The sequence below is a fragment of the Ursus maritimus genome, unplaced genomic scaffold (genome assembly GCF_017311325.1).
Source record: "Ursus maritimus isolate PB19 unplaced genomic scaffold, ASM1731132v1 scaffold_30, whole genome shotgun sequence".
In the NCBI taxonomy this organism is placed as follows: domain Eukaryota; kingdom Metazoa; phylum Chordata; class Mammalia; order Carnivora; family Ursidae; genus Ursus; species Ursus maritimus.
The window spans coordinates 8,611,598-8,628,191 of NW_024425564.1; the positions used below are offsets into that span (position 1 = coordinate 8,611,598).

General features: G+C 43.4%; 1 protein-coding gene across 1 annotated transcript; it reads right to left on the minus strand.

Annotated features, from left to right (window-relative positions):
- Nucleotides 1-3,320: 3,320 nt before the first annotated feature.
- On the minus strand, nucleotides 3,321-4,330 carry LOC103681974 (putative olfactory receptor 2B8). Its single transcript, XM_040645158.1, has one exon. It carries the CDS (start codon nucleotides 4,328-4,330, stop codon nucleotides 3,398-3,400), a length of 933 nt encoding a protein of 310 aa, XP_040501092.1. The 3' UTR covers nucleotides 3,321-3,397.
- Between the last annotated feature and the right edge of the window lie 12,264 nt (nucleotides 4,331-16,594).

Genomic DNA, 16,594 nt, shown 5'->3' on the forward strand with positions numbered 1-16,594 from the left:
ACCGATACCCCAACACCTCCTGGTAAGTAGCTTTCCTTTGCCATGTGACCTGAAGGAATCAACTGTTACCCACACACACTTGGGTATGTTTGTACACATCTCAGAACACATTGGAAATAATCAGTTATAAGCCTGTCACTTCAAAGTAGTGCGAGCTGACGGAAACACATTTTCTTTTACTCTCCATCCTCACAAAAGGCTTAAGAGACTGACCTAGGAGAGATTACACGTGAAGCCCATGTTTGTGCATGTGCATATCTGGGCGTGTGTGTGTGTGTGACAATATACTAATTTGAATGTTACTTCAATCTAAATGTCTCTAGAAGTCACCTGCCAAGGAAAGGTTCACAGGGATCTGTAACCTGTTCCTCCCTCCTCAGTGAGCCTGGACAGAGCAGAACTCTGGCAAAGAGTAACCGTGAAATGCGCAGACCACGAGATACGTGAGGGTCTTACAGGGGTGGCTGTACGCCGATCACTGCCCTACTAGTGATGGCAGCGTGATGCGTGGGGTCTGTTTAGAAGCTACACCCCACACACTGCAGACATGCTACCAAATGACAGTCCTAACGCCAGAGCAGGGCCGTGACGGAAGGGACACAGAATCTGAGGCTCCCCCAGCCTTCCCTGTGCTGACTGGTGCCAGACAAGTTCTGCCCCACATCTGAGAAACAAACCACTTCCCATTGCGGTGCGGGGTCTCCGAAGCTGTGTCTGATGAGCCTGGGGCCTCCTGGATACTCAGGAGCTCTCAGCATTTTGTATCCTTAGTTAATAGGTAGTAAATCTTCTGTGGGTTAAGAATTGAGTTTCATGTGAGTTCAACTGACATTTTGGGTGTCTGCAATCACGCATCGCCTGAGCCAAGGGTGTGCACCCCGCGTTCCTCAGAAAGGACAAGAGCTGGGAGAATCCATGGATTCCTCTAGAGCATAACAGTCGTCCTGAGCTCCAGGTGCTAAACACAGATGGAGTCAAATAACGTAGCCAAGCCTTGGGTACAATCCCACAGCCATGCCACAGTTACTGGTGAAAATACAAAAGGAAACTGTCCAAATATATTGGTGACAATTACACAACCCTGGACTCTGTTGTAGACAAAGCGTGGAGAGTGTGGGGAGCAGGTTCCTAACGTTAGAAAACTGCTACAGAACAATCCTGAACTTGAGTTTGGTCTGTCAAGTAATTTCTTTTTTATTTCAGCATGGATCCCAGAGACCTTTATTATCTGTAATTTATTCCCATGAGTCTAAAACTTGCAAATGCCATCAAAGGTTCACTTAAAGGAATTGAATCTGTTTGACCCCAGGGCGCTGTGTGACCTCAAGAGCAGAGTAGTTGCTCCCCCAGAACAGCAGGCTGTGTAACTTCTTGAGGCCCTGAGGAGTACACACCAAAGAGAGATCATTTGAGGAATTTTAAAGTGACCATTGGGTGTAAATCACGATGTGGTTGAAACTCAACAGAGAGTAGAGCGGCGCATAGTGAGTTCAGTAGATCAGGGATTCAAGCCTTGATTTCAGCTCAGCTCCTGTCTCCACGTCAGAAGATGGAGACGCTCTGGGGTCTGTGCTCAGCCCAGAGTCTGCTCGTCCCTGCCCAGGGTCTCTGTCTCTCTCTTTCTCTCAAATAAATAAATAAATAAATAAGTACAATCTTTAAAACAAAACAGGAATATGATGGAGAATGGAAATCTGTCACCATCCGGGATAAACAGTATCACAAAACCGCTTTTCCGCTGGCACACATGCAGCATCTCTGTCCTGTCAAGAGAAACCCCAGGGGTGGATTCCAGTGGGAATATTGTGATGCTGTTAGCGATCCAGAGAGACCCTGACCGTGCGCATACTCTCCCCCGGCTGTCGTTTCCAGCCTCCAAGCGCTGTCTCTGGACAAGGTCACTTGTCATGAGCACGACCAGCTCAGGGGGTGCAAGACCCTGGAGGAGCTGGTCACTGTCGGATAGGGAACAGCACCCTGGTTACGCGGACATGGCCGGTCCCAAACACAGATACACTTACCTACTCGGGCTACGAGTTGGGACAACCTACCAGAAATAGGAACCATGTCCATGACGATGGCATCGCAGAGCTCCAGCCTCCGTGGGAAAGTGCACTGTGTGCGACAATACAGGACACGACACCAGATCCATGCCCCAAACACGTTTCTGTGGAGGCTGAGCCCGCGGTAAGATCGAAGGGCTGCCGGTCAGACTCAGTTGTTCTGGGATGTTTGCGTTCGTCTCTCCTAATTCAGATTGTGTGACAGCGCTTCAGACTGAGATGGCTATTTGTGAAGTTTACACACATGAAGATGTTTGATAATCAATATACACCTTATTCTTTAAATTTCCTCTGAGTGAATCTGAATAAACTCCAGAGAACATGGGATTTCCTGGGCATAAGAGGTCATTTCCCAAATCTTTATAACATGTCCCTGCCTTCAAACTGTATGCAGCCTTTAGTAGATGTGAGATAAGAAAACATTGATCAGTGACGCCTGGATCAAAAAATTTATAAAATGATATAAAGACAGTATCTAAATGTATTTACCTTTGAAACTTTTGCTGCATTACTGTAGGTAAACAATGAGAATATAAAATAGGAATTGAGTCATATACTGCTCAGACATGATAGTCTCAAAAGTCATTTTTAATGAACAAGATGGCTCACAAACTTAAAATAACCAGCTTACATAGCTCACATCGGTGCTTCTCTGGTTATGAACAAATATACAGGTGGGCACCACCTGCTGTATCACCAGCTGAAGCTCCCAGTGGCACTGGCACTAATGCATCACGCCCTCCCCCTCTGTGACATGAAGGTTACATACATGGTGAATGGTTTTGTCAGAATTGATGTCGGCAGGTTTTTCTTTGAGCTAAAAGCTTGTTTTTCCCACAGTTGCCCACCTTCATCTATGAAAAGGCTGTGATACAGTCCACCTATGGACCTCCTAATAGAGCCATGATGACAACGCAAGAAGAAGTGATATGCCTTCAACAAATTCCCATAAAATGCTAAAATGTTAATATTTCTGATACTGTTTTCATGATTCGTATTCTTATTTTACTATACTTTTGTACTATGTATGATAAAGTCTTTTTGCAAGTACAAATAGAATAGTGTTCCCTAGTGGGGCAGCGGAGTAAGAAAAACCTGCGGAGCTTTTTAAGATAATCACATGATGCAGGTGCTCTAGGATCACTCAGGCAGCATCTCCGGAGGCCACACGAATGCACGGACTTAGATTTTGAAAACTCAATTACGTAAAACAGAGAGGTAAGGAAATACCTGTGAGAGTTGTAAGGGGAAATTTTGGATGGCGGAGGAAGGGCACAAACATCTTTAAGTCTCTGGCATTCAATGTCTTCCATCATAGGATCTTCCCCTCCCAGTCATCTGGAGTCATGGCTCCTGCAAAGCACCTTCTTCATTGCTCCCGTCACATCCTTGTTCCGCAGTGTATATATGACGGGGTTGACCATGGGGGTGAAGATGGTGTAGAACAGAGAAACGAACTTGCCCTGATCTTGGGAGTGGTTGGACTGGAGGTGAGCATAGATGGCCGAGCCATAGAACATGGAGACCACCGTGATGTGGGACCCGCATGTCCCAAACGCTTTCCTCTGCCCTGCAGATGACTTTATTCTTAAGACTGCCCTGACAATCCGACCATAGGAGACTGTGATTAAGGCCACAGGGATGAAGAGAATGAACACACTGACAAAGAAGATCTCAGACTGATTCGCAGTGGTGTCAACACAGGCAAGCTTGAGCAGTGGGGGGACCTCACAAAAGAAATGGTCTATTTTATTTCTCCCACAACGTGGTACAAGGAAGATGAGCACTGTCTGCAATGAGGAGTTGGCAAAACCAATGAACCATGATGCAGAAGCCATGAGGGCACAGAGACGGGGGTGCATGACCACTGTGTAGTGCAGGGGCCTGCAGATGGCTGCATAGCGGTCAAATGCCATGACTCCTAAGAGAATGCATTCAGTGCCTCCCAATCCTAGAGCGACAAAGAGCTGAACTACGCACCCACCAAAGGAGATAGACTTGTCTGCTCCCCTGAGATGAACCAGGAGCTGCGGGACAGTGCTGGTCGTGTAGCACAGGTCCAGAAAGCTCAGGTTGGAGAGGAAAAAGTACATGGGAGTCTGAAGGTGGGGGTCCAGGTGGGACAAGGCAATGATGGTGGTGTTTCCCAGCAGAGTGAACAGATAGAAGATCAGCAGAACCACGAAGAGGACGAGCTCCAGCTGAGGCCGGTCCGAGAAACCCAGCAGGACAAACCCAGTGAAAGAACTGCCATTTTTCTGTTCCATCCTCTGTTGGCACATGTTTCCTGTCAGGACCAAGCGTTTAGCAAGTTTTAAAAGAAATCTTCAAAAAAAATAAGCAGTTGGTGGGGGGTGGGGTGGATCTATCATGTTATAAGACATGGTGATGGGGTTTTATCGGTAACTATTTAAATAAATAACGTGCTCATTTATATTGACGTAGCTCATACCAATACAGTTCCACGTTATCACAAAAAGTATGTCATTGATATTTAGAATAAGAAAAGTGAAAAAAATGGACCTTTTATTGGCATCAGTCATAGGTATAAAAGTCCTTTTGTTCTGAGGTTAATGGGACTTAAACTACTGTAAGTATATACATACATTTTAGAGAGAATAGGGATGAGGGGAAAAGAGGGAGAGCAATCAGAAAGAATCAGAAAGAGAAGCAGACAGAGGGAGAGACAATATTGTAAATACGTATCTCATGATTGTACACAACTGACATGCAATAGAACATAATACAAAATAAACTCAAAAATGCATTCAGATGCAGTGATTTAAGACCTGGATGTACTAACACAAAGAATTCATTACATTCAAAATAGCACTACTAATTCTGCACATAAACATTTTGGCAGAATTAACTCTTTAAGTAATACGCTATATTTATGAAAAGTACACCAATTTTTCTTTTGTATGATAGCAAAACAATTAAATACTCAATTCAGAGAGAACCTGAAAACACCACCATTCAATTACAGTGCTTAACGTTGGCCCTAAAAATACTTAAAATCATCATACCTATTTGTCAGGATCTCCGAAAATTCATTAGCCCTGAATAGTCCGTTGGAACCAGAACTCTAAACTACAGTGGCCAGCACGTTCCTCTTCCTTCTGCGGATTTCTTTTCCGTACATTAAAAACCAGAGTTTATAGAATTCCTGAAAGAGGTAGGTTTTTTTTCCCTATCAACATTCTAATCAGAATAAACATTTTAAAAAGTTATCCAAGTGTGTAACCAATGTACAGAGTATAATGCTTTCCATCACTCCCTCTGATACAAGAATTACATAGATAAAAACAGAGATAAAGACAGATCCATTCTCAAAACAATGACAGGTCGAAACACTGTAGTGGAAAGTAGTACAAGGAAAGGCACAAAGAAGAGGATATCTCCAGACACCTGGTGATACTAGGTTAATTCTCCCCTTCTGGAAACTCTCTTGCAGAGTTAATGATGCTGAGCCAAACACGTGGCCAGCTCTCAGGTGAGTCTGACGACCATTGTCACCCAGCTGCTTAGCCCTGAAGAAGCACAGTTCTGTCCCAAAGAGGCATCAGAAAATGAGTATTTCAGTTCTATCACGTACAAATGGTTAGGCATGCAGTACATTTTTAGTTCTTCTAAGACTTTTAAAATCTGTGGACTCTGAGAAACAAACTGAGGGCTTCAGAGGGGAGTGGGGTGGGGGACTGGGATAGGCCGGTGATGGGTAGTAAGGAGGGCACGTATTGCATGGAGCACTGGGTGTTATACGCAAACAATGAATCATGGAACTTTACATCAAAAACTAGGGATGTGCTGTATGGTGACTAACATAATAAAAGAAAAAAAGAAAGAAAGAAAGGTCAAGTCTTTTTAAAACCACATGGAAAAAAAAAAGAAAAAACTAAGACCTTTAAAATCTGAATCAGGTTTTGGGGTAGACCCATTGATGTGTGAAAGAAATTGGTACAAAACTGGCATAAATAAATGTTCATGAAATTTGAATAGAAGGTATAGTAGTTCACATTATTTTATACCTCCTTTGATTTCCTCTAAAGATGTATTCAGTGGTATCCACACAAAAAATATGCAGAAAAATTTCTCAGTAGAATCCATTGTAAAGGTATGTGAGACAGTCTAACTGTGTACAACGGGGAATGTCCTCTGACTCACACCTGCTCAGAAGAGCAAATAAACACAAACCATGGTTTCGTCTCCCGCACACACACACCAGTACAGATAGCACTTATCTGGAACAAATCGCTGGCAACTTTTGAAATGTGCTTCATAAAGGACACACTCACCAAAGTGAAGGAGGGCAAACATCAAATGCTAACTCATCCAAGGAAAACACCAATGTAATAATGCACCATTAGAATAAGATAATGATTTATTTTAAATTTATCATATCAATAAGGACTAAGAAGTTAGTTTAGAAAGATATGACACTGCTAGGGGCGCCTGGGTAGCTCAGTCGTTAAGTGTCTGCCTTTGGCTCAGGGCGTGATCCCGGTGTTCTGGGATCGAGCCCCACATCGGGCTCCTCCGCTGGGAGCCTGCTTCTTCCTCTCCCACTCCCCCTGCTTGTGTTCCCTCTCTCACTGGCTGTCTCTCTCTGTGTCAAATAAATAAATAAAATCTTAAAAAAAAAAAAGATATGACGCTGCTGACATGAACTTGTAAAATGATTTGCTGCTTTACAGGATTAGATTTGTAAAGAATGCTGAATGCAACCGTCATGATATGAATGATATAGGAAAATCCATTACAAAAATCACACCTAAATTATTACTGTGCGTACAAAAAATAAATACTTGTAAAAGGCACAAGTTAGGTATATAGAGAGAAAAAATTTCATCAAGTAAAACAAAAATAAATAGATTCTACAAAACAAAAAAGATGGCATTCTATGTAATAATTACCATAAAAAAAAGAATATAACGAGAAATGACATCTCACAAGAACACAATTTTATGATAATAATTAAGAAAAGCAGTCATTAAATGAAAGGTTAAATGCTTAGTACCGGCACACGGAAGCTGATAGAGCCATTACCCTAAGTGTTCAATGCTGGCGTGTAACAGCAGTCTCAGTGGAAGAATACATCTTTCCACATGACCAGAAGCTCAGTGTGCAAATTACACATTGTAAAAACCAAAGTGCCAAGATAATGTCTACACATTTTAAAGACCAAAGATAACAAGACAACGTGTATATTTAAGATTTTCAAATATGTAACATTCACTGATCTATTTGACATACAAACCCTGCTGTATCCAGTTCCTGAATGATCCTGAAAGAGTGTTGGCAGTGGTAGGAATGAATCACTATTGCTTTAATAAAGTGACTGTGTCCTAGGTCTGACCTGACCCCAGATCTAAGAACAGGCCCCGAGGACAATGCAGGAGGAGCTGATGAGGGGAATGCAGCTGTCACAATACGGGAAATGACAGGTCTAATGAACATGGACAGTGCTTTCCAGCAGGTTCCATGGGAGAAGAGGATCAAGTAGGATTTCCCCTGCATGTGGTTTGTTCAGGGAATGCTCTCAGGATAAAGGGGGTGAGGGAACAAAACAGAGCCGAGAACGTTGCTAAGCAAGGATGTGGGCTCAGGTAGAATATGGCCTGAGCCTGATCCCCTAAGAAGCGGGACAGAACTCTCCCACACAAGCAGCCATCTGTGCTGGTGGAAACCCGCGTCCTCGCTGTCTGATACCGTAGCCGCCATCCACATGTCACCACCTGCGCATTTAAAACGTCCTCCCTGAAAAACTGAATTTTGTATTTTATTTAATGCTAATTAATTTAAATGTAAATGGCTTCCCGTGGCTACTTACTCCCGTATTGGACAGCCCAGCTCTGGAGCATGAATTGCAGCAGATTTCGTCCTGCCTGGGCATTGGCAGCCTTTGTCTACCCCACGAGCCTGTCACTGGCTGTGAGCTGCCCCCACCCTGTTCCTGAGACCCCCTGGCACAGTGGCTCCCCTTCAGCTGACGGCCAATGTCTCAGAAGGGAATGGCTGTGAACCCTGCAGCCCGTATTCCTAACACATCGGGCAAGGACCGGAGCAGCAGCCAGGGAAAGAGGGTCTGAGCAGGACACCAAGAGCATCATGCAGGAGTCCATTCCCGATCCTGTGCGAGGAGACAAGGATGGAGCCCAGTGTCCCTTACACCTCACCTCAGTGCAATCACACACACACACACACACACACACACACACACACACGCCCCTTGTCATTTGCCTAATTCATCCATTAACTAAACATTCAGGTTTCTTCCTGCCTTTGTCTTCTTCAGATTGATATTTGTACTCACTTGAATAATCATCATTTCTTTTTAACGATAAGTCAACATAAAGATGCACTGTGACAGGGACATCTGGGTGGCTCAGTTGGTTGAGTGTCTGACTCTTCCATTCAGCTTTGGTCTTGATCTCAGGATTGTGAGTTCAAGCCCTGTGTGGGCTCCAGACTGGGGGTCAGCCTACTGAAAAGAAAAAAAAGACGCCTTGACACAATATTCACAATATGGAACTTCTCTGTTATAATAGTCAACACAACATTTTTATTTTGTTTTTCGAATTTTTGTTTCAATTCTAGTCAGTTAGCATATAGTATAATTTTGGTTTCAGGAGGAGAGTTTAGTATTTGTCACTTACATACAATGCTCAGTGCTCAACGTAGGTGTCCCCCTTAATATCCGTCTCCCATGTATCTCATCCTCCCTCCACAGCCTCCACAAACCCTCACTTTGGTCTCCACCACTAACAGGCTCACGGCTTGTTTCCCTCTCTATTTTTTCCCTTCCCATAAGTTCATCTGCTTTGTTTCTTAAATTCCACATATCAGTGAAGTCAAACAACATAGCATTTTTAAACTCCATACATATTTTATATATTTTGGTAACTTGTAAGTGAGAAAATGAGCAATTAGGAGCGATAAATAGTGATGAGTTTTATGCAAGGAAACAAATATTGTGTAATTTCACAGACAATGAGGACCAAAGAAAAAGCATGCCTACACACAGTACTGGGACTGGCACTGGGACATGCAGAATCCGACGTATGCGGTAAATGCAAAGGTCGGCTACACCAGCACTGGCTTATCCATAGATTTTTCCTAAACAAAAGGACGCTTTCTCACGATGACTTCACGTGTCTTCAGGTGGACAGAGATCTGCACGTTGCCTCTAGGACGTAGGAGATGAAGGCAATAGCAAACTCTCACTATGGTTTCCCGAGTGTAATGACCTGCCTGGCGACAGTGAGACCCTCATGAGCACAGGAGAGGGTGCTGTGACCCTCGGCTGTAGCTGGGCTGACACTGAGAACCAGATGTGTTTCCCTGGCTGACGTCTCTGGGGAGCAGACGCCCCACACCGTTAATGAGGCCGTCTCGCTGAGCGGTCCAGAGATGACAGTCCTCAGGGAGAATGAAGATCGAGGACAAGCCAGAGGAGATCTCATCTGTCTTTTTTTAAATTTCACATGTTTGGCAGAGGACAAATAACTCCCTAGATCTCCGCAGTTACCTTAGTCTCATCTGTGAATGACCTACAGGTTCTAAAAAACACCTAAGACTTTCTCCACACAATTGCCAAAAATATTTACATATAAACAGATATGTAAGAATCCATTCGGTTACTTAATTTTCAGTGTAAATATATGAATAAATTTTTCATTTAATTTTAATCATAACCAACTTATACAGGATCACAGAGCTAATAATTACACACATTCTAATCTTCAGGGTAAATAAAAAGGAGGGCAACCAAATTCTACCAAACTTCGAATACAGGAAAGGGAAAACAAAATCTCAAATCCTCTAAAACACTGTTCAGTTTATATCCATAGATTTTAATGATGTACTCAAGCAATTATAAAATTATCTGTTTTAATAAAATGTGCATGGTTTATTTAAATTCAGCTAGTCTTTGCATTTAGTTCCAAATCATTTTGACTTTACCAGGATAGTTAAAACAATCACTACAGAAAAATGGAAGGAACTTGTTGGGTGGCTTGCGGCTGTTTCTCCCAGATCCGTTAAGTTCCAGCTTCATTAATCACGTTCGGCCTCAAGAGATAAGCTACTTCCTGCTACAAGCATTCTTACATTTGAATTTTCTCACTTACTCCCAGGCCAGTTAGACTCCATCCTGAGACTGCGAGGGAGAACTGGCAAGGACACTACACTGTGGTGTCCTGAAGAGGGAGGGAGTCACAGACCTGCTAGTAACGGCTTGCACACTCCAGTGCCTTTGCGACAGTGACGCGTTAACTACTGAGGCTGACCCCGCTCACATTCCTAGATGCAATACTATCTAGGACAATGCTAGGTCACCCAGCCCAAGAAATGCGTACGAGAATGCTCCAAGGCAGCATTATTTGTATTAACCAAAAGCTGGAAATAAGACAAATGCCCATCAGTAGTCAACTGGATAACTTGTGACCTATTCATGTAAAGAGTACTCTACAGCAACAGGAGTCAAACTTCAGCTTAACAAATGAAAACAACATTTTTCACACAAAAGTGCTGAGAAAAAGATGTTAGTTACAAAGTAATCAATCCCTCTACTAAAGTTCAAAAACAAGTAAAACGACTGTGTTTGAGAACTCCCATATGGGTGGTAAGTTGATACTTACAGTAAAAAAAAAAAATTATAGTCCAAATGAAAAATGATATCAAAAGACTGATAACAGTCACGATCAAAGGGAAGGGAAAAGTGTGCAGTTGGATACAGGCTGTCCGAGGTTCTGTCCGGGTTTTAGTTAACAAGGGTGTTAATATCATAACCCTTCACTGTTAATTATTCTTTTTTTTTTATTATTTTTATTTATTTATTTATTTATTTTTATAATTATTTTTTATTATATTATGTTAGTCACCATACAGTACATCCCTGGTTTTCGATGTAAGGCTCGATGATTCATTAGTTGTGTATAACACCCAGTGCACCATGCAATACGTGCCCTCCTTACTACCCATCACCGGTCTATCCCATTCCCCCACCCCCCTCCCCTCTGAAGTCCTCAGTTTGTTTCTCATAGTCCATAGTCTCTCATGTTTCATTCCCCCTTCTGATTACCCCCCCTTTCTTTATCCCTTTCTTCCCCTACCGATCATCCTAGTTCTTATGTTCCATAGATGAGAGAAATCATATGATAGTTGTCTTTCTCTGCTTGACTTATTTCACTTAGCATTATCTCCTCCAGTGCTGTCCATGTTGTAGCAAATGTTGAGAACTCGTTCTTTCTGATAGCTGAGTAATATTCCATTGTATATATGGACCACAACTTCTTAATCCAGTCATCTGTTGCAGGGCATCTCGGCTCCTTCCACGATTTAGCTATTGTGGACATTGCTGCTATGAACATTGGTGTGCATATGGCTCTTCTCTTTACTACGTCTGTATCTTTGGGGTAAACACCCAGTAGTGCAATGGCTGGATCATAGGGTAGCTCAATTTTTAACTTTTTAAGGGACCTCCACACTGTTTTCCAGAGTGGCTGTACCAACTTGCATTCCCACCAACAATGTAGAAGGGATCCCCTTTCTCCACATCCTCTCCAACAATTGTTGTTTCTTGCCTTGTCTATTTTTGCCATTCTAACTGGTGTAAGGTGGTATCTCAGTGTGGTTTTGATTTGAATTTCCTTGATGGCTAATGATTTTGAACATTTTTTCATTTGTCTGTTAGCCATTTGTATGTCTTCATTGGAAAAGTGTCTGTTCATATCTTCTGCCCATTTTTTGATTTATTTATTTGTTTCTTGTGTATTGAGTTTGAGAAGTTCTTTGTAGATCTTGGATACCAGTCCTTTATCTGTAGTGTCATTTGCAAATATATTCTCCCATTCCGTGGGCTGCCTCTTAGTTTTTCTGACTGTTTCCTTGGCTGTGCACAAACTTTTAATCTTGATGAAGTCCCATAAATTCATTTTATCTTTTGTTTCTCTTGCCTTTGGGGATGTGTCATGAATAAGGTTGCTTTGGCCGATGTCGTAGAGGTTGCTGCCTATGTTCTCCTCTAGAATTTTGATGGATTCCTGTCTCACATCGAGGTCTTTCATCCATTTGGTTATTCTTTAAGCTGAACATAATTTTATATGACAATGTTATACCCAGTATTATAAGTATGACAATAAGAAAGCAAGACACAAAGAGACTTTATAAAAATAATATCGGGGCCACTGGGTGGCAGAGTCAAGTAAGGTTCTGGCTCTTGTTTTCAGCCCTTGTTGTGGTTTCAGGGTCCTGAGATAGAGCCCCATGTCCAGGTCTGCACTCAGTGTGGAGTCAGCTTAACTTTCTCTCACTCTCTCCTATACTCACATCTCCTTTTCTCTCTCAAATAAATAAATAATTCTTTAAAAATATATATACATAAATAGCAGCAGTATTTTATAAAAGGCTGAAAAAGGCTGATAAAATCACATTTGGAAAAGCTGACTTTAGACAAAAAAGACACACTATCGAGGATTTGTAAGGAATCACACAGGTGGACTGCAATGAATACCTGTCGAAACGGGATTTTACAGAAAAGCAACGTAACTGAAAGGGAAGGCGCCAGTCTGCTTCTCCAGCAGGAGCCTGGACACCATCCTCTCTGCAAAGCGCGAATTGTGAGCACAGTCTTTCATCTCAAAGATCCAAACTGCCACCAGCTCAGTCCATTCTCCCCCAGGCTACTTCTGCTCTCTGAATTGTTCCCAGCTCTCTGATCCCCTTCCTCACTCCTTGTCCTCCATCCGAGGGAAGCCGTGGGAAGAGCCCAGGCTTCCCAGTAAGTGAGATTCCACCAGCCCTGCCCTGCTGCCCTGCGTTGGGATCCGTGGTTAGCCCTGGATAAACAGGTGAAGAGCCCACGTGGGGAACGTGAAAAGGAAAAGCCTCCAAAAAAGGGAGAGACAGAGAAGACAAATCTAGAAGGACAAAGAACAGAAGCTGAAAGAGACGGGACATACAGATAGAGATTCCAGTTACACAGAGAGCAGAGAACACTCCCTAAAAGTGAAAACAGGAGGAAAATGACAGAGAAACAATAAATTGATGGGCATAAGAATTCTCAAGGTACAAAACTCTCAGAAAGGACTGAAGTCATTACGAGCGAGGTAAAACACAGGGCCGGACTGCAGAGCACCACCATGTTTGATTATTCCATACGGAGGAGTAGTTCGCTTCTAGAAGGAACTTTCACACACACGCTCATCTTACACAAAAGGTGGGACATCTTCCCCAGGTTCACCTGCACTTCTACCCAGAGTCACCGGTAACAAACGTGCTCGCCCCTGTTCAACACACCACACAGCCCCTCACCCTCCTCTGCACAAGGCGTGACCCTGACGCTTTCATGGAAACCTTCTCCCAGTCTGGAGCTGGACACTCCATTGCTCCTGTGGGTTCTGGAAGGATCATGTCTTCCCAGCCACCCTCTCTCTGAAGGTTCTAAAGGATAACGTGTTCTATGACTTTCTCTTAGCTTCTGGTATTGCCAGCAATCCTTGGCATTCTTTGGCTTCTTGATTCATCGTTTCATTTTTTCCCTTTGTGGTCGATGGCATTCTCCCTGTATAGGTGTCTCTGTTTTCCCTCCTCATAAGGACACCGGGCATTCTAGATTAAAGCCCACCATCCTCAAGTAAGACTTCATCTTCATTTGAATACATCATCAAAGACTCTCTTTTCAAACAAAGTCACATTCATATGTACAAGGATTTAGGACATGAACATATCTCTTGGGGGACCCAATTCAACCTAAAACAGGAGCTTTTCCTCTTGGGTTCTCTCTTCGAGCAAAGGGATCAGCTGACCTCTCAGTCACCAAGACAGGCATCCCTAATGGTACTGTGGGTATCCTGATGATTCCCCTACAGTCACTCATCATATGCTGCCCTGTCTCAGGCTGCCCTCAAGCTCCATAAGCTGATCCAGGTTTAAAGGCAGAAATCATGAGGTACCATGTTGTATACTTGAAAATTACTAAAAGAATAGATCTTAAAAGTTTTCTTCACAAGTAAATAAAGGGAACTGTGTGCAGCAATAGACGTTAACCAGACTTAGCACAGTACACACCAGTGTTGAATCATTGCATTGTTTGCCTAAAACTAGTACAAAGTTGTGTGACAGTTGTATCTCAATTTATTTATTTTTTTAAAGATTTTATTTATTTATTAGACAGAGATAGAGACAGCCAGCGAGAGAGGGAACACAAGCAGGGGGAGTGGGAGAGGAAGAAGCAGGCTCATAGCGGAGGAGCCTGACGTGGGGCTCGATCCCATAACGCCGGGATCACGCCCTGAGCCGAAGGCAGACGCTTAACCGCTGTGCCACCCAGGTGCCCCTGTATCTCAATTTAAACAAGGAATTTAAGCACTAGCAAAAAATATTGCAGCCAATACTACTAAATAGTACTGGAAGTTAAGTAGAGACAATAGTTTCACTCCTGGTCAATTCGGCAGGAAAAGATGTCACCCCTCCAGAGGAACATGAATGGGTGTCTCTCTGGCTGCCCTTGGGGAGCCAAAATCCGAATACCTCAACTGAGGTTAATGAGTTACATGGGGCAGGACACTCCTGGGACCACTAAAAACACACACATCTCCGGTCCCTAAAGCAAGCACTTTGACTCTGGTGACTTATAAAAATATCCCTCAGATGTAATGTTAGCCCTTTTATTCACGGGCAGATTCCACAGAAGTCATAGAGTCCAACGTGTGTTGAACACCAAATTGTCCTGTCCGCTCCAATCCATCCTGCGTTCGCGGGGGACAAGCAGCCACGAGATGTCATCTGCAGACATTCACTTTGCCCTCAATATGCCGATCTCTTCGAGTCATAGAAGTGTACTGATCCTTCAAAGGCCATCTTGCTTCTTCCAAGAGGTAGTTGGAGATCTGTAATCTCTGTTGTTCTTCCTTGGAAGAAGATGTCATATTCTTACCCTCACACCCATTCAAATGTTCCTAAGAGGAGCTGGGATTGTTCCCTCTGCTCCTGATTCCTTAGACCCGAAAGGTGGTGGTGTTACCTGCCGAAGTGGTGTCTGTGGGTGAGTTTGCTATTTCCTTTCAGTAACTACTAGATGAAAGAAATCAAGTCCAGATTAACTGAACACCACTTCATGAGAGAAGTGAAAGAATGTCAGTATTTTCTCTTCCAGCTCAAACCAAATCTAGGAGCTAGGTCTTACAAGCGTGCAAGCTGTGTTTGTGTTTCAGATCTGTAAGTGTAACGAACAGATGTACAGAGAAAAGCCTTCATTGGATATTCATGTCACATACGGGGATCTGTTTTCCTGTTGCTGTAGGTTTCTGCACTATGACCAGGAGAGCAAGAGAACTTGAAACAAGAGAGAGCTAACACCTGCGTCTTGGTCTTCCCACCGCATGCAGGCATCTATTTATGCTAAAGATCTGTTGTAATATGATGGGCATAACTACATTATACTATTGCTATTGGGTTGAATTGTGTCCCTTCGCAGCCTCCTCCCCACCCCGCAAAAAAGTATGTTGACGTCCTAACCCCCAGGTCAGGTTAGTGGGACTTTAGGTGAAACCAGGCTCTTCACATCTGTGCTCAAGGTAGGATGAGGGTGCACTCAGTGGGCTGCCTAGCCCGATATGACTGGTAGTTCTTACGCGAGGAACAGAAGAGGCGACGCAAGGGACAGCACCACGTGCCTACGGAGGCAGTCAATGACCTGCTGCAGCTGCAAGTCAAGGAACCCCCAGAACTGCCGGCAAAGCTCCAGAAGCTACAAAGGTCCAGGGGTGTATTCTCCCTACCAGCTTCAGAGGCTCTGCCAAGATTTTCATTCTGGATTTCTGTGCTCCTGAGCTACAGATAGTGCGTCTGGTTCTCCTGAGTCACCTAGTCTGTGGCACTCTGTTATGGAAGACGAGGAAATTATACCACATGTTGGAAGTTACATTACAATGCCCATGTCCACTTAATTCTCCTTTTCTAGTTACAATGGATTTTACATGTTTCCTTTCAGAATATATGCTTTCTTGGTTCTGATCACGTTCTGTGCATCACTGAGAAGAACAGAATCATTGAAAATCGTGTTCTTGGCTGAGTTATGAGATATGTCTGCGATCTCTGAGAAAGAACAGCCTATTTGAAAACCCTGTAAGAGCTTTCGACTGGGCACCACGAGGGATGGGCGGAGCCCTTCTCTGACCCTTAAAGCACAAGGAGAGAGGGAAGAAGCAGAGGTACGTCCCAACAACATGTGACAAAACAAATTCTGATATTGCCCATTGTCTGATTCTGCATATTTTGGACCAGGCCTGATAATGTGGAAGATACAGAAATTGAGAACCACAGTGTCGCTAAAGAACGTGCAAGGACTCATGGGTGCTTCTTCGAAACAGGACAGTGGATCTATTGAAATGTAAACCTACGAGGAGCTAAATGCACTATGTCTTTTATTTCTTATTAAAAGCTCGTACCATCGGGGCGCCTGGGTGGCAAAGCGGTTAAGCATCTGCCTTCGGCTCAGGGTGTGATCCCCCACATCAGTCTCCTCCGCT